The 18,181-nt window shown below is 39.7% G+C and overlaps 1 protein-coding gene across 1 annotated transcript; it reads left to right on the top strand.

Annotated features, from left to right (window-relative positions):
- Window positions 1-12,582: 12,582 nt before the first annotated feature.
- LOC149103624 (neuropeptide FF receptor 1-like) lies at window positions 12,583-14,276 on the top strand. Its single transcript, XM_089273114.1, has one exon. It carries the CDS (start codon window positions 12,583-12,585, stop codon window positions 13,738-13,740), a length of 1,158 nt encoding a protein of 385 aa, XP_089129240.1. The 3' UTR covers window positions 13,741-14,276.
- The last annotated feature ends 3,905 nt before the right edge of the window (window positions 14,277-18,181 follow it).

Raw genomic sequence — 18,181 nt, 5'->3', positions numbered from 1 at the left:
TGAAGAACTTAACTGGATATATAATAAAGATCTACTTTATTTCGGAGTTTCGTTCTAGAATTAATGTAAAGTAAAATTATTGGACAATCGTTTACAACCATTTCATTTTCACGGTGTTCTGTTTTAAAAAATAACCAACAACAACAGCAACAAAAACAGTTGTGCTAGGGAGGTTATTTAAGGAAACGTTCCTTCTCCAGAGTCTTTTATTAAGCGGAATTTAAAGTTGTTTCCTTAATTAAGGAATTGCCAGGTCGTCCCTGAGTTCTAATTCGTTTGACGAGTGTTCTAATCGTTTGACGTCAACGAAATTGTAAAATCTAATAAAACCAACTCGTCAACAAAACCGTTCTTTTTAGCATGTTCTTGATTTGATCGATCAACCTTCGTGCAAAATTTCATACTTATTCATTCCGTGAGTTTTTTAAAGGTATTATTCGTTTTTAAATAAAGTACTATAGACTGACTGACACTTTCACTTGTTTAATTTGACTATCAGAATGTCAATTTGTTTATTTTTGTTGTATTAGTTGCAGGGGCTTAAAATAATTAAGTAGGATCAAAACAGCAACAAACGAAAGAATTAATGATACTAATAACAGAAAAATCGAGTATTTGTAACTATGATGTACCTAAGTTAGCATTGCCTTTAATTTGTCCTCTGTTATTGCTTGGTATGTCTGCGTCCTAACCAACATAAATTATGTGAAAATTACCTTTGAGTAATTAAACAGTAAGAACAAAAAGAATCTGCGAGAAAGAGATGCTCATTCATAAAATTTGTGATGGTTTGAAGTGAGTTTACTACAGTCTTCCTGTTTCCTAATTGTTCTTAATTGTCCTTTGGCCAATACCCTGATCTTGATTTGCAGAATGCTCTTACATTTTTTTTTTCATGATTCTATGACCAGGTGAAAATTTGGCCAAGTTGCTGTTTAGTTGTTGTTGTTCTTTTTATTTATTTCACGTATTCTTCAGTGCCTTTGAGTCATTTTAGATGGAAGTTAGGGATATCACCAATGGTAGAAGCGGTTGACGCTCGAAGTCTCTCGAAATCTAAAAGAAAGAAAAAAGTACGACCGCAATCTCGTTTACGCCTTTTACGTTATGACATCTTATGGCCTGCTATGATCAATTTGCAAAATTCCCCGCAGAAAATTGTTGGCACATTTTTGAACTATTCCCAAAGTCTCTGACTACTAAAATAGAAAACCTTAGTTATCAGATCGAGACTTCTGGCGACTACCCGACTCTTGAGTAAACGTGGCACGAAAACGAAGGAATGACGGGAAAAGAAGGGGATTCGAGAGAGAATTTTTACAATGAAGGTCTTTTTGTTCGGCAGAGTTATTTCCAGTGGACACTTGAAATTGTTTTCTGCTCAGTTTTTATCAAAGATTTGGGACTTAAAATATATCTGGCGTTTTAATTCGGTAGAACTTAAAGACAGAATATTTTAATGCGGGTTTAGTTGATTCTCTTTAGTTGATTCTCTCAGTCATCATGATCTTAATCACTGCTGAGTAATATCATTTACTAGATTACTAGTGTGGCCATTTTCTCTGTAAGGTTTCTTCAAGCATCTGTTGTCTTTGATCTGTTCAGTGTGGGAAGGTCATGACTATGTTTTTTTTTATTATTATTATTGCAACATATGTGATTTGCGTGGAATAATTCGCCTTCTCTCTTTTTCTGTGTGGGATATTTAAAATATCTTTCCCTCGTTTTCCCGTGCTGTGTTATCATTGATTAACCTTTGAATTAAATTGACCGAATCTCATCTTCATTAAATATTCTTAGTTTGTGTGTTCTCGTATTTTCTTTTTATGTTAACCCGATTATTGTTATAATCTGTGCCTCTAGCTGGTTCATTATCGACTAATTAAAAAAAAAAAGGTGCATAACGAGATGACTTGCTGGGCGTCGACGACTTGTAGGCCCTGCAAGTCAAAATATCTCAACAAATTTCTTTAGTAGTCTTTAATCATTTCTTTGTAATAAGAAAATTTATTTGCAACCTGAACACAACGATATATCGATGTCGCGAGAAATAAAATGTTAATCACATGTAAAAAAAAATGCAAAACAAAAACCCTACAACAGCAACAACAACCCCCTGTAAGGGAATAGTGTGTGCGATTCTTGAGAAAGAGGCCCTAGTTTTGTGGCGATATTCAAGATGTCGACTCCCTCTGGCAGTGCAATGGTCTACAACAGAGCTAAAAAAGCACTTGCTACAAAGAAAGCTAGTCAGTGCTTGTTTTTGTTTTGCTTTCTTTCTGTTTGTCATCTCATAAAGTCATAAAGCGCCTATCGATCAACATCGCTTCCACTCAGCACTGACCCGTCTGGTCATTTGTCAGTGTTTGCTGCCTATTCTCTCCCTCTCGGGCACAGTAGAAACGTTTTAATATATGCCCACCGCTCTAAGAAGAACATTCCAAATAAAGCCGATTTTAAGTTATGTAGCCTCAAGTCGTCTCGCAATACCCGAAGGATGTGGGCGAAGACTGAAATGATCATCGGAGCAAGGGGTTGGTGTGGCTTCACACTGAGTGATGGGAATTTCATTTCTTACCCTTTGAAGGTTCATAGACCAAAAAGAGAGAATAGAGTCTTTTTTTTTTTTTGACTGACTCGATGTCTCCTGCTTATGAAGGAATGTAGGGCATAACTATCTGTTTCTAATTCCGTTAAACCTCCGCTCCAGAAATTATCTTTTATCTGACTCTACAACCGAGATTTTGCAGGTCTAGCTAAACGAGAGACTTCGCGCACGACTCCGGCTGTGCCTCGCCCCCCTACCACGCCACCCCCGTTCAAATTTTGAAACTTTTCGTATCGTTTTTCGTCGAGTCACGCTAGCATGCATGTTCTAAAATTAGCGAGGATTATTTGCTGCCATTGGTGAAGTCGAAAGCCTTTCTCGCCTTCGGGTTGAAACGACAGACAGTGGAATATGTCTCATTCTGTCCCGGGTAAATACCTCAATCCATAATTTGCCCAAGACCCTAAGACGATTTTTTTTAACCTCGGGCAGAAAAAAAAATGTTTATGCGCCTCGCGCACTTACGATGACAGAATACTTGAAATATGGGGCAAGTGTTCAAGTTTGTCAAAATATTTGTTTCCCTGTGCCTGGCGATGCATGTGGGAGTGTAGTTGTGGGGAGGGTTGGTCTGGCACAAATTGCCTGATGCTTATATGAAGACACTTTTTACGCTCTCAAAGTTGAATCGTGTCTTTTATGATGTAAATTCCACGTATTTTCAACTTAGTACATTTTAAGTTTTGTAACAGATGCCTTTCTGGACGTCAAATACTTCATACTCCTGGGATATATAAGCTTTTTGTTGTGTTCTATAACCTGTCTTCTATCTGTTGTTGCAATCGTAGGTTAATAGGATTCAGCCTAAACGTTTGTCTGCTTATCTGCGTATCCGGCCACTTCTACTGAAACTGATCTGCACTGCGATTGACCTCAGCACACTTGAATAAAATTCTAAATACTACAGTTGTATAGTAGAATATAAGATCGTTTCCAAAGCTGAAGTTGTCGCAGCCGATGTCACTCTTCTCCGCATAAGTTGAGGTAAAGTAGTTTCAATTTAACTTAAATTGTACCGTTGCTTGCGGAACAATCCGGTGTCTGTATACATTCGTTAAGATAAGTACCTCGACAAAAGCAGATTACGTCAGACGGCACGGCAGTTCATGCTATTCAGAACAACTTCATGAATTCTGCGCGGGTTGCCGCTGTGTTTTATGATATCAATTTCTCATGCAAGCCAAAACCCATATGATTTCTTTTCAAGACACAAAGATGCTTCCGTCTGTACGGAAAACACACTGCTTAAAGTAGTGTAAGCTAAGACATTTTCTTGATGACGGTGAAGAATGTCAAGAATTGACCTTTTGCGTCAGAGCAGACAGAAACTTCGCGCCCTATCCAGACACGATGCTCTCTCTTGTGTTCTAGGTTGCAGTTTGATAACTTGTTAACTTTGCGTAGGAAGGCGACTGATTTTGCGTAATGGCTCGGTTGTTCCGCAGGAAATGCGTTTCGCCGTGGTTTTGTTTATAAATCTAGGTGTTGGTGGTTTTGCTTGTGTAATATTAGACAAACCCAAACGGTCGCCGGTCGTTAATTTTGTTATACTCGTGAACCGAACGCATCAGGACGATAGTGATTTACTCAAAAAAGACTTCAAAGAATTGTGTTTTGGAATGACCTGTTTATAACACAAGAGTGGCAAGAGATTGAGGTACGATCCTTGTAATACCAAGTCAATGTTCATTTATTGCTGTATTAGTTGTAAGTTGGTTGGTGAGGGCATTGTTTTGAGAACAAATTCTTCGTCGGGGCAAGGCCATCCCGTTTGCAAACGGGAAAGGAACCATCGCCATTTTGTAATACCTCACTTTGTATATACTAAAGGTAGATTCTAATAAGGTATAGATTTTCCCTCATAAGAGATAACCATCTTGAAAGCGTAGTATTTGGTATTGATACTGTACAGTTGTTTCCGACAATTTTGCCGCTTAGCTGAGCTCCCGGAGAAAGTTACCAATTTGGACATTCAAAATTAGGGTTATTTATGTAGCCTTTCTCTGGTTTCTATTTTACGTTTTCATTAACGTGAGGTTAATAGGCTGTACTAGTCATTGAGCACAACGCTCACAGATTACTCTATGTACTCTATGTACGAGAGGTTCTCATACTATTTCTGATTAGCTATGTACATGTCAACTTATGAAGCTAATCTGCAGCCTTTATCTTCTACGAAACGGACATTTTGGACGCTTTAATTCGTTCATGTTTTTCCAGTTAAACCGGGTTCTACCTTGGTTCGAGATATCAATTACGCTCTTCGCTTTGGGCGTCTAGTTTGGAGAATTTTGAATTCTTAGAAGATTTTCGTAGTCTAACTTTAAAATCTGTCTGCTTGAAAATTTGGATGTAATTGTTGGTGAACCATTAATTAGTGGTGAAGAAGTATACGATTTCAGATATCATTTTGGGAAACATCTTTGTTGTATGATCTTGTTAACTTTTCCTTATGCGGTGTGAGCAATTCTGTTTTATACATCTCAGCTATGGAATTATTAGCCTCTTTTGGAGACCTGTAACAATTTGATTGTCTCTGATCCATCGACAACAAATTTTTTACCTTGTAGAGTATCACTGAAAACCGCTTAAGAGGTGTTTTTTTTTTCGAGTTTTGCCCTGGTGCACCCCTTGCGTTTACCGCAAGCTCAATAATTTCCTGCATTAGAGAAGTCAAAAGGTGTATTCTGTTTTTCTTTGACCGTACCTGTGAACACGAACTGGCGCGCGGGTTTGAACAGAAGATAATTTTTAGCGGAAAGAAAAGGTTGCCGGAGTTATGTTCGAGAAGGTTTCATCGCTTCTTTGGATTTTTGCATCGGCAGGGAGCTTTCCAGTTTACGAAGCGAGAGATCATTTTGGCGAGGGATCAAAATAAAGTATTTTAAAAGCGGCATACTTTATGTGGTTGAAATCCTGTTTACACTAGGTCATTCTGTCAAGATGATTTTCATATTACAAAAATACATCTGCGGAACCTTATAGAATGCACTCAAAACTGCAAGGAAATGCCCATTGTATGATTGTTGTATCAATTAATAGTTTGTGAACCAACAAATGTTGTTGATAGCGAGCGTTTCTATGTATCATGGTGGAATTTAAAGGAGGTCAACACCGATCATCTTTCTGAATTTTCTCAATGTTTTGTGTTGACCTGTGTTTCTCCTGGTGACAGAAGGCCATTTTTGTTCCCCAGTGGAATGTATCGCACCTTGTCAGGTAAGGATTTCCTTTCCTGTCGTCAAAGGTTTGCGAGAGACTCCGGTAGGAAATAATACGGCGTCATGGAGGTATTTAAAATCGATCACTTGAAAGCAAATTGCTGGCTAGAACCGTAATCACTCTCTATTCATAAAGAAATCAAACATTCTGAAAGTCGATCACCTTTCTTGTAGCAAAACGTCATACTTTGGTTTATATTGCATATTGATCGAGACTCTTCCAAAAACAACTATATTCAAGTACACGCAGTTAGAGAATTATAAACGAATTATTTTTCGCAAGATGATTGATTCATCCTGGAGAGCCTTTTTCCGACGTATCAACACGGTTCTTTGTGTAATGATCTCGTGGATAATTCCTATATTATTATAGTTATAGGTATTTAACAATTATTCTACGAGCGCGCGTTGGATATGAGATGGTAGATAACCAACGAGGCGTGTAGCGCCGAGTTGGCTATAGTCATCCCATATCCAACAAGCGCTAGTGGAATATTTGTTTTATTAAAAACGCCCCCAAAATATAGAAAACTAGATAAAGATAGAAATGAAAGCGCCTCAAAATCACGCGTACGCTTAGTGTATGTATAGAGCATGGTATAATGGCTCTTAATTCATGACTCACGATGGCTGAGCCAATGAAAACTCTCGAATTGTATTATCCAATGATCCAGTTTTTAATAAATCTACAGTAGTTATATTGCCGTGAATCTGACGAGTTGTAATGTCAATGGTGCAAAGAAAAGAAAAAATTGCTTCCCCGTCAAAGTGAAAGTCTTATTTTGTCCGTGAAAGACGCCGGTATTCAAAACTTTGACATTTTCTCGAAGACCTCTGTTAATTTTAACACCTCGGGCAAAAAACTTTCATCGTACTTCTTACACGATGACAGTACACTTAAAATACAGGGCAAGTGCGCCGAAAGATTTGCTTCCTTTGTCTAGCACTGGGGTAAATATTTTGAACTTGAACCAGGTCTCATGAGAGCTACAATTTCGTCTCATGTATTCCAGTATAGAGGCGCATCATAGCATCTTTTCTTGTGTCCTTCTTGATGTTTAAACTTCAAAGTGACTGTCGGCAGATTGAGTCACATGCCTACAAAGGCCTCCTCTAAAAGTCAAGCTGCGTTATTAAACTGTCTCTTATCTTTCATTGCGCAACATTCGATAAATAATCATCAGCATTTCAATCAACATCGCGAATATATTGGGACTAGTGTTCTCGTGTTTAGAGTCCGGACCGGGATATCTAGGACAACCGACCTTTTAAAATTTGCCTTTATTGTTCGTGTATCGACATGTACAGTTGCGTCTTGTGGTCCTTATCCGTATAGCACATGCCTGACCCTGCTCTTTTTTGCCAACACAGTACGCAATAAAACAGGTTTTTCTTGTGTGTGAAGTATTGTGAAGAATTGCTATGAGACGAGACGGTACGTGAAACATGTGAGAAGACCCGGCTACGGCCGATGATATCCATCAGTATTGTTGATGGGAACTCTCCGATTAAAATTGTTGGAAATTGTTAGAATTAGTGGAATTACTTTTAAGCGATCAAGTTTTGTGTTTATACTATCTATTTTCTGTGCAATAATTGATACCAATTCCAAACGTTGCAAGATTTTTTTCCAATGTACTGTCTCTACACAATAGGAAAAGAAACGATTTTGCGGCCCTAAAGAACCTCTAGGCTCCCGTATTGGAACATGGAGCTTTGGGAAGAAGGCAACTTTAAAAAATACACACTTGAAAATGCATGTAAGGGTTGATTTGGGTGAGTCTCAATTACAACAACGCAAAAAAAAAAAAAAAACAACAAACAAACTGAAATGTGCATACCCTGCATAGCTGAAGGGTTTTTGGGCCCAGTGCTTTTATTTCTCCCGCACGAAATTGCGCCAGCTACGCGGACTTTATCATGTAGTGCCCGAAACGTCTGTTTTATGCATCTCATTTCCTGCAAGCAGTACGAACTTTGTTAACTCATTAACAACCCATCTATTGCCACATAACATTGTTTGACTTCAGACTGTGATATCCCAAGAGATCTCTATTGACACGGGCCGGCATTAAATCTTCACAAGATCGAACCACGTTTGGACACATCTCCTTGAATTGTTAAGCTGGACGAAGTGCCTGCATTCTGGTGGTGAAGGACACCATTTTCACCCCTCAAGGGCTGGTACTTTAAAGTGCCACTGAAACGAAATTTTTGTATGTGAGATTTTTGCTTAGTAATAAAGTTTCAACCTTACTTGGAAACACTGCAAACTTTTTTTCGCATACGGTAAGCGAAAACTGCTTTTTCAGCCGTTCGAAGTTGGCTAGTTAAGCCCAAAATTGGCGGCCATTTTGGCGCGGCCAAAACAGCCTAGTGACGTCACTGGTTGTATTACTCTCATGCCGCGCTGAAAATTTAGAGTGATTATGGGAGAAGAGATTACTGTTCGAAGCCCCCTAAAAAACATCTTAAGGACATCTCAGAGCTGTAAAGCAGATAATAACAGTAGCCTTAGACATGAAGAGGTCGAGAGTCGATCCTGGGGCTTTCCAGTCTATTTAATTGGATATTTGCAGGATGTTTTATGTAAGCAAGCAAACGAGTGGGAGTTCTTAGATCGCAAAATGATCGGGACTCTTGGTGAAATGGCCAGCACTCAATTAAACAATATCTACACTCATAAAGTAAAAAAGACATGAAAACAAGAGAAAGCGGCTTTTGAAAATATTATCCAGAGTGCTGCTGCACGAATCGCAGCAACAACGCTTCGAGTTTTCGAGTCGCTTCGCTTCGAGGAAACCGGACACGTTGTGAGTTTCACAGCGGACAAGATTGTGCCACAGTGACCTTTAGTCCAGTTGTATCTGCTACATCCTACAAGTTATCACAACAGCAAAAATTTAAGAAACCTTCTTTTATATGAGGGAGCGAATTTAAACTATAAAGGTAAACTAAGCTGCCATGACCCTACAGGTATGTTTTCAGGAAACGAGAGAAAGCGTGACAATGTCGGCGGCGAAAGGTCATATATGCAAATTGGTTCAAATTCCGTTTAATGAATCTTCGAAAGGAGTGTAAACTAGCGACGTTTTAACGAATTGTTTTGAACTTGGATACTATTAAATGAAGATCATAGACATAAGTATTGCTAAAGAACTCAAAGTAATCCATCGGCCGTGAAATATTGCAATTGGGAGATACGTGTAAAAGAGAAGCGAAATTCCCGCTTTGTTTGCGGCGATAAAGCAAACCCTGCTGCGGATCACAATTTTCAAAGATTCATTTTGTCTACCACAAGAACTTTCACTTATTAGTATCATAAAACGATGCCCTCTGTGTGCAAAGAAGTACTCGACTCAAAGCTTGTGGACTGTTGATAACTTCGTGATTGTGCGGATGGCTGATGCGCTTCCGGCTTTTAATGCTTTAAAGTTGCCGAGGATAATATTCGAACCTTGTAATAGACCTTAGATTAACGTGAGAATCCAAATTTCAGAACCAGGCTGAAAACAGACGACGAAATATCGTGTTTAGGCTTCAGGACGTGATATAAAAGTTACCACAATCGTCTTCGAAATCTCCAATCGAGTACTCAAGATGTTCGAAAAGTATACTGAGCTGTTCTAATCTGTAGCATTTATTCTGGTGAATCTACGCTCTCTGGCGCCCTCCAACGTTTATGATGTGTATTTCCTGTCAAGGCTGGACAGAAATTACAAGGTAGAAAACTAGTAGGTATCGACAATATGAAGAATAAACTTGAATAAATCAAGTGAAAACAAGAGAGGATCTATAGCGCTTCTTGCGTGAATACAACCAGTGACGTCACAAGGTCCTTAAACTCGGTTCCAGAGCCCGGACACAGTTTTGCTCCAAAAAGTCGATTTCAACAGCTAAAAAAAGCACTTTCCGTTCGGATTTGACAGAAATAAAGTTCACCATTACTTTAAGCACGTTTGAAGCTATAGATTGGGATAATAAAAGAGAGTACGAAAATTTCGTTTCAGTGGCACTTTAACTGAGAGCTTAAAGCTTTGCCACGCTATTGAATACCAGTGCTGGCTTGCACTGCTTGTACCGTCTGGAGCAGCTTAAACCCAACCGATCGGCTTGGTATGTCTACTATATGCGTTTATTAAATAGTCTCATCAACTGTTTTTGTTATTTTTGGTAAGCAGGTTTAAGACACAAAAACGTATTGGTATCAGGTATTTTTTATAACTCTCACATGGGTTAGGAATACTGTAGACTTTAGTAGGAAAGCGATTACCAACCATACCAGAGCATTATTTAAGATCCAAAATAACTGTTAAATCGAGCTATTGAAGAGTTTATATATACCCGCACATAAATTCTTCTTTGAAATGAAAATCAGTTTGTGAAGAAGAATTTCACTCGTTGTGATTCAATTGATATCATCTATCTCTTGATACAGACAATAGCCATCGGGGATTTCAAGTATTCTCGTTTGAAGCCGTCTGTCTGTCAAACAAGGGGTTTGTTATGTATCATGTGGAATGTTCCAGAGATTGCGGATGAAAATAGCTGATAGCGAGTCAATTTCAAATTGAAAGTTTTGCGATAAAGACACAGACAGAAGATTCAGGTCGAGTGCTTTCAAGAATCATTACTAAGCATTTAAGGGGCGTTTAGGGCTCTAGTGACTCTCTAGTAGAATGTGTCATCTGAACAATGTTATGTTCCATTGAAAGTCTAATTCAAACCGCTTGTAGGTTGATCTGGGCAATTCAAAAGCACAACAAACACTACTACATGCAGGCGTTTGTCAATCAAAACCCTTGCCCTGGATAAACGCCAGGAGAAGAACTGGCCAGGCTTGGGAATTACGATAACACTGGTGTCAGCTAGCTCTCTGGAAGATAACCACGTTTGTTGAAAGATAATGTAAAGCAAAGGGTGTCAGTAATACCAAAGAGAGGGACCAGTGATAGAGAAATTTGTGGATGGAGGGGCTACAGAAAAATGTCCACAATCACGTCTGTACGTGCAGCCTGGTACTCTAACACCTTCTGCGTTTACTTTAGAAGTGCATTTAAACATGAAATCGCTCTTTAAGCCCCCGGCTGTGATCGTACTATTGGATTTTGTGGTTTGTTTTGTGTCCGACGTTCTTGCATTAAATTGTAAATCAAACTGTACTAACCACCAAATTACGGATAACTTATAGACCCCCCGAGTGTTGTGGTTGTTATTTTTTCTAGATTATATTTTCATCACATTTGCCGATGTCAGTAGCACTTATACCGCGTCAGTAAAGACGTGTGCAAAACCAACAACTCTCTAGTAAATCTATTTAAAATATCGTTGGTGTTACCAAGTGTGTAAATATATTATCAAGAACTATGATGGTGAAAATTACATGATCTATTTTCCAGATTCTTTTTACACCGTGGAAAGAATTAGCAAAGCTGAACCACTATTTACTTAGGATGAATTTCAACTCAGTCGTGTCAATCTTTTCACTGCGGGTTTTCCTGTCGCCTGAACATTTTGCAATTTTTTAACGTTTACCGTGGAAAGTATTCCGTGATTACCGGCCAATTTTCTTTGAGTCAGGTAGCAACTCTCGCAAGGTCTTACATGAATGGGTCGATACTCTTTGAGGGGACAATAGAACAAACAACAGTAGCCGGCTCTCGGTGAGCGCGAACGAAGCGAGGGAACGTCCCGATCGCTTCGCTCTCGGAATTCTTCGGTTTCGTGCTCGTCGGCTTACTTCGCTCGCCGAATTTTTTCCCTCCTCACCGGCCGGGAGCCTGTTCGCAGGCTAAAACAACAGAAACAATGCCCCTAGCCCCAAAGCAATAACAGCTGCTACACTATGACGACAAATAAAATTACAAGCTTACGGGTGCTGCAACACGCCCGTTTTCGTTCGGTCTTGACGTCAAGTATGTTCTGTTGATATTGATGTTGTTGACGAGACGTCATATTTCAATCATGATTGCTGGGGAAGGTGACGCAGCACCAAATATGGTCAATCCTTGTTCGATCAACTGCCGAGATTTTTCTCGAAAATAACGAGGGATCCTAATTTTCACCTACTGCCGAGTATGTTTTAAACCACAACGTAATAATCATTTTGTTTGCTTCTACTCTGGTTTTCCTGTCAAGAACCATTGATGAACAGTTAATAGCTGCACCGCCAGTTCCTGTACAAGGCCGCGAGTAATTAATTATAAATGGCGTGCGTGTGTGGTTCTTGATAGACGCACCGCAAAACAACCCCAGGAGCGACAATTTTTCGCCTATCGTGCAGACAGGCATGCTGAACCTGCGATCACGCGTTCTTTTTTATTTTTCGATCTCAATAAAGAACACCTGATTCCTGGTTAAGGCTTGCCCTGCAATCTGGGCAGTGTGTAGGACTATAATTTCAGTGGCATGCTTGTAAACTAGCTAAGCTTAGTGCTTGTATAGCTAAGTGTATGACCACTATAAATAAGATTTGCATTTACATAATTGCATGTGTCTTATAAGGAATAGCTGCTCTACACTATTTCTAGGTGTACGGATTAATCGTCATTTACCTGTCCGAGACCCTCTAGAAAGATAACTTCAAAATAATAGTTGTAATAACTTTATACTTATACTCCTCTGTTCTATTACAGAAGAAACGAGTTTATTGAAAAAGTCAAATAGTATCAAGCAAGGAAAAAAAGTGAGAGATTGCTGCAGTATTCAAGAAGTGAGGAATAGGAAACTTTGCACTGGCAACATACATTGGCAATGGCGAATCAACTGAATACAACTGTAGTTCCTCCAAACGCGTCAGAGGCCATGTTACCACCTGATTATGTAACCTACTATGAGGAGCCACTATCTCTCAAGATATTCCGCTTTGTCATCTACGCCATTATCATCTTGTTGGCGCTAGTGGGCAATATTGCCGTGTGTATAATTTCTACTCGCACTCGACGCCTTCAGACTAGCACCTATTGCTTAGTAATGAACTTAGCAGTTTCTGACATCGGATCTGTGATGTGCCTACCATTTCTGTTACCGGAGCTGTATATTGGAAATTGGCCCATGGGAGAAGCAATGTGCAAACTTCTTAAACCAAGTGTGGTCATGTTTAACTTTGTGACAACCAATACGTTGGTAGCCATTGCGTGTGATCGTTTTCGCGCCGTGGTGTTCCCGTTCGTTTCGCGACCGTCGAAATCGGAAACACGATTAATCATAGCTTTGTTATGGCTGATCGCTTTCTTATTTTCCCTGCCCTCGTATGGAGCTATGACAGTTATTTCCTACCCAGATAGTCCTTACACCTTCTACTGTTTGGATATTTTCTCGGACGACATGGACAAAGACATTTTGTATCGCCGCATTTACACTATTACAATGTACAGTGTACAAGCCCTTGTTCCAGTACTTGTCATCTCGGCGCTGTATTTGAAAATCACGGCCACGTTGAAGCATATCCGTCTTGTACCACTAGCACTCAGGCCCTCTCGCGCAAGCTCTCTGAACTCCACGCCTAACGGGAGCCCGCGTTCCTCGATGGTGAATATAAACAAGCTGAACATGAATCCGGCAGGCGCGCTGCGCAGGCAGATGATTGAAAAAAAGTTCTTGACAATGTTGATAGCTGTACTGCTTGTCTACGTGCTCTGTTATCTTCCCTTTCAAACACTGTATCTAATTTACGAGTTTAATCCAGACATGGGCTACCTACCTTATATACAATTGTTGATTGATTACTTCTACGTGATTGTGTGGCTGCCCAATGCCATAAATCCTATCTGTTACGGTTGCATGAACGAACACTACAAGAAGGCTTTTAAATCGCTGATTTTCAGGCCTCGTAAGTTCTTTCATTCGCTGAGATCGCGGAATAGTTTTTCCCAATCTCTCGTTGGCACCACTGCATATAGAATACGCTAGACTGTGGCCAGTAGGAACTACGTAGAGAAAGGAACACAATATACTTTCTGTATGCTATTAACCGTGGTACCTTGATGCCGTGAAGGTTGTTTGGTTGAGTTTCAACCTTGTGATCGCCCGACTTCGGCTCGATAGGCTTTTAGAAAGAAAATGAAGCTTAGCGTTTTACCATGGTGAGAAACATCAAACCAAACCCAAAAACCGAAAAAACAAGATCGAGAACAAAGTTATGATTTAAGACTCAAGTACGCTGAGAAGGTGAAGAAAGTTTTACCAAGAAAAAATGACAGATATATTTATTTGCGTTGCAATGCTCTGATAATTGTGTAATACAGTATGTAAAATATTTTTGTGAAAACAAATTATGTCAGGCATGTATACGGATATTTAAAAGAGCTGTACATAGATTAGAGCTTTATTGTTATGACAAAAGAATATGAGGAATTTTACTCGCCTTGTTAATCAACGGCACTCACATTGAGACGAGGAGCTGAACGAAAAAATTCGACCTGAATAAACTAAATGACCTTTGTCCATGTGCTTGAGCAGATAAGCTGTCTCTTTCCCGCTAAAAAGTTTCCTCTCTCCTTTCGTAGCAGTCATTTCTTTGTTCGAGAGCGACAGAGGTACGTGAAAAGCCAGCTCTAGGAGCATGGGATGCAAGACAGAAAGAAAAAGAAGTTGACATATTGAAAACTTTTTATGCGCTTCTGGTTCTCTCACAAAGAAAACTAACAGGGCTGATTCAGGGCCTTTGCTCATGAGCCCTGTCAACCGGGCTGGCTCGGTTTCCGAGATCTCGCCTCGCCCCTTTTTTCATCGTAAAAATCCAGTGATGTGTTCTCATGAGGAGCCGAGCTGGCCCGAGATCTAGGAAACTGGGATGCAAACACTCCAGCACGGGTGACCGGGACGAAACTTTTTTGACAAAACAGAATAGCATAATTTTTTCCTTGTACGTATTTCCACTTCAAAAAAGGCCTATCCCCTCTATGAAACACGCCTGCAGGGAATCAAGGTAGTTGTATTCATCTTGTCGGGGCTGGATATTTGTTTTGGTGAGAACAAATACTATGATTCCCTTCAGGCACATCTAGAGGGAATTGGCCATTAGCTTTCTTTTTAATAACGTTACGTCAGTCAACAAAGCTACGATAGTCGCAAAAGATACGCTTTTTTTGGCAGCATTTAAGTTTTGTTTCATCAGTTATCCTGGTCGAGTAGCCCGAGGAGACAAATTTCGATTTGGTAACCGAGTCTGCCCGGTTACCGGGCTCACGAAGGGGCTCTCAGCGTCGTTTACAGAACGTTTGTATTTGCAATCCCGGAAATAAAATCACGCTCTATCTTTTCCCGGATCCCTTGAGTTACCAATGTCTACTCCAAATATACTTGCTCTGACTAATCTAATCTCTAGTTTTATGTTTTTCTGTTTTTTTGTTTGCATGGAAACAACTGACCATGACCACCACCACTCAACACCAGAACGGCTTTCAGTTAAGTATCGAAATGAAACCAAAACCAAAGTGAGCACTCTGGCCAATCACAAAGGACACACACAATACAGAGAACCAATCAAAACTCGAGACATACATGTAGCTGACACAAAGCGCGGGAAAACGTGTGCGGGTAAGTCAAGCTTGGTTTAGTCTTCTACTATCCATGGTTTTACTTCTGATTGGATAACACAGCAGTGCTCGAGTTAAGCGTAGCAATGCAAAACCAAAGTAAATGCGAACTACTTTCGACCGTCAAGTGGAAACTGCCGTCTAAATTAAGTAACATTTCCTAGCTCAGTCCTCTCTATCCTCAGGCTTGAGGTCAATTAATCAGAACATGCAAGAAATCTAGTTTATCATCCAAATGCTAATAAAGCAAATATTTGTTTAGAATACTTATCATATTTTTAACAAACAAAGAAGCGAAAAGTAATTTCTATACCTTATGAACAAATATTACTTAAGTGAATGAAAGAATGAATGAAACTTTACTATTTGCTAATTTTCTGAATATATGGGGAGTAATCTTTAGATGGCCAATAACCCTGCCTTCCCTCCCCCATTTTGTTCTCTCTTTCTTTATCTGCATTTAAATAGAAATCAGACTAAAGTAAAATTTGCTTAAATTGACAAAACGTCTGTAGCCCTGGGGCGCTCTCTGAACTGCCAAAACATCAGTCATGCATGGCTAAGCATATATCTTTATAACACTCATGATCAGGCCAGCTATCTGTGTAGGATTTCACAATTTCGGACGCAGAACTGACGCATTTTGAAACAGGCATCAAATTGTTGGAGGGATCTAATTCAACTTCCAGCGTCACGATGTGTCACAGCGCAGCAAACTGTAAGTCAAAGATTTAGTTAACGAACTTCCCATTCGCTGCTTTTCCACTCTGAAATTGTTTGTTAGTGCTCGCGCTGCTGTGTGGAGCAAGGCTGGCGTTTATCTTCTGCTGTTACGTGCAGGTGTTTGAAAAGAACATGTGGCTAAGTAACAGGTTGATTAAGGTCTCAAGCCAGGCCTCATTTGGTCCGTAGGTATGTTTTAAGGCGTACTATACGCAACAGCAGTCGAGACCACGGAATAATTACATCGAAATTACATGTTCTTCACATTTAGGTTAAGAGTATTATTCCTGAAAGAGGTTAGCTCGCTTTGATGCTATTATCTGTTCTTTAGCAATGGGGTGTTTTAGATTTAATATCGCTAGATGTTCACAACATTACGAGTCAATCTCCTGTAATACAAAGTTCAGTGTTAAATATATCAGACTTAGCATATACCATATGTACTTATTCATAAGCGCGCGTGTGGTCGTTCTTATGGCATACATTCATCATAACAAAATATCACCGCTCAACCACAACGAACACAAATTACGACGCAGAGTCCACAGCAGGCTGGAGAAATTTTAAAACGTAGCTTTATTTCTACGGTTAGGACTACCGTCCGCACTAATCCGTCACGAAAACGGAGCTTTTCGAAAACGCTCTCTAAACTGGAGGAATTTCAAAAACGTCGGATTTTCGTTTTCGTGTGAACGGAGAACATTTTGAAGACGGGTTTTTTCGAAAACAATGACGTGACAATAATCATGTGATTTCCCCGCCCAAGTTTTCCTCAAACACAAATCCAAAATGATCGGTGGTTGTTGCGTTTTTAAATTCCCCGGCGTAGTGTGAACGGAAAAGCTTTCGGATGTGTTTTAAAGTGAAAACTCCGTTTTCAAATTTCTTCGGCGTAGTGTGGACGGGGCGTAAAAATTGATAACGCCCACATGCCCAGCCGAGACAAAAGAAGTGAAAAACTAATTAAGAAAACCACAGCGGAGACAAATTATAAGAGCAAATGCCACAGCGGAGAAACATATGAGAACAAAATGAAGTCGGAGAACCACTTTATGATGGTAATTTGATGTGATATTTTTAGTACTTTACCTCACCTCAGTTCCTTCAGGTTACTTCAGTTTACTTCACTCTACTTTGCTTTTCTTTGCTTTGCCTCCATTTAATTTTTTTGCGGAGCCAAATTATAAGTACATAATTAATTACAAGAACCACATCGGAAACAAAATGTAGGGTCAAACATGAAAGGAAAGCTAAAACGGAGACAAATTCCAAGGATACAAGAGACATAAGCCACAGCGGAGCCAAATAATAAAAACAAAGTTAGGAGACAACGTCGTCGTATATGAAAACTAAATCGGAAGCATACTACACAGCAAAGGCTTTGTCGTTAAGGGGAAAGGGTGTCATCTTAATTTGCTGATTAGCGTGAGTGTTCCAAGGCGCCGTTAGCCATAGCCTAGACAAGATACGATTACTGGTCAGGAATTGTCTGGCGCTATCGGACCTATCGGAGAAATTATAAGACATCAAAAAAGTCGGGTGAATTGATTAAATGTGACATTGTTTTATACTCCTTTATCTGTTCAATTTACAACTGGTTTTGTTTTAGCATAACCCAGCGACTGACGGTTGGTATGTCATGTATGCAGTTTGGTTGGCTAAACAAGGATCTTGTAGCTCACGTCGTTATTTTTTTAGCTTTGTCATTCCTTCTAGAATTTTTTTGACTTTAAAAATGTAAACTCTCTAAATTTTTCCACGCCATTAAACAAATCTCCACAGATCGAACCGGGCTGAAATTACTATTTACACGAATATTTCCTCGTTGGACAATACTTGTTTTGGGCGTGGTGACGGAACTAAGACCGACTTCACATCTCTTGGGAGGCTCGATTTCCGCCGCTCTAACGTGTCTGGGGCCCGTTTCTTGAAAGTCCCGGAAACTTTTCGGGCCGTAAAGCCATTTTTAATTTCTCTGTATGTAAAAACTGAGAGGTGTACACGCCTGAAACTTCTTGCATGAATAAAATGGCGCTTTAATCATAAGGTTTGAGATTTTGAGACAGCTTTCCGGACGCGAAAACGTTTCG

The sequence above is a fragment of the Orbicella faveolata genome, unplaced genomic scaffold, assembly GCF_042242905.1.
Source record: "Orbicella faveolata isolate gen_17 unplaced genomic scaffold, um_ofav_v1 contig_35, whole genome shotgun sequence".
Classification (NCBI taxonomy): domain Eukaryota; kingdom Metazoa; phylum Cnidaria; class Anthozoa; order Scleractinia; family Merulinidae; genus Orbicella; species Orbicella faveolata.
The sequence above is the reverse complement of the archived record's forward strand: the minus strand, read 5'-3'. Positions and strand labels throughout refer to the sequence as shown.

What these genes read in the sequence shown, in the direction of transcription:
- LOC149103624 (XM_089273114.1), top strand. Translation starts at nt 12,583, where the DNA reads ATGGCGAATCAACTGAATACAACTGTAGTTCCTCCAAACGCGTCAGAG.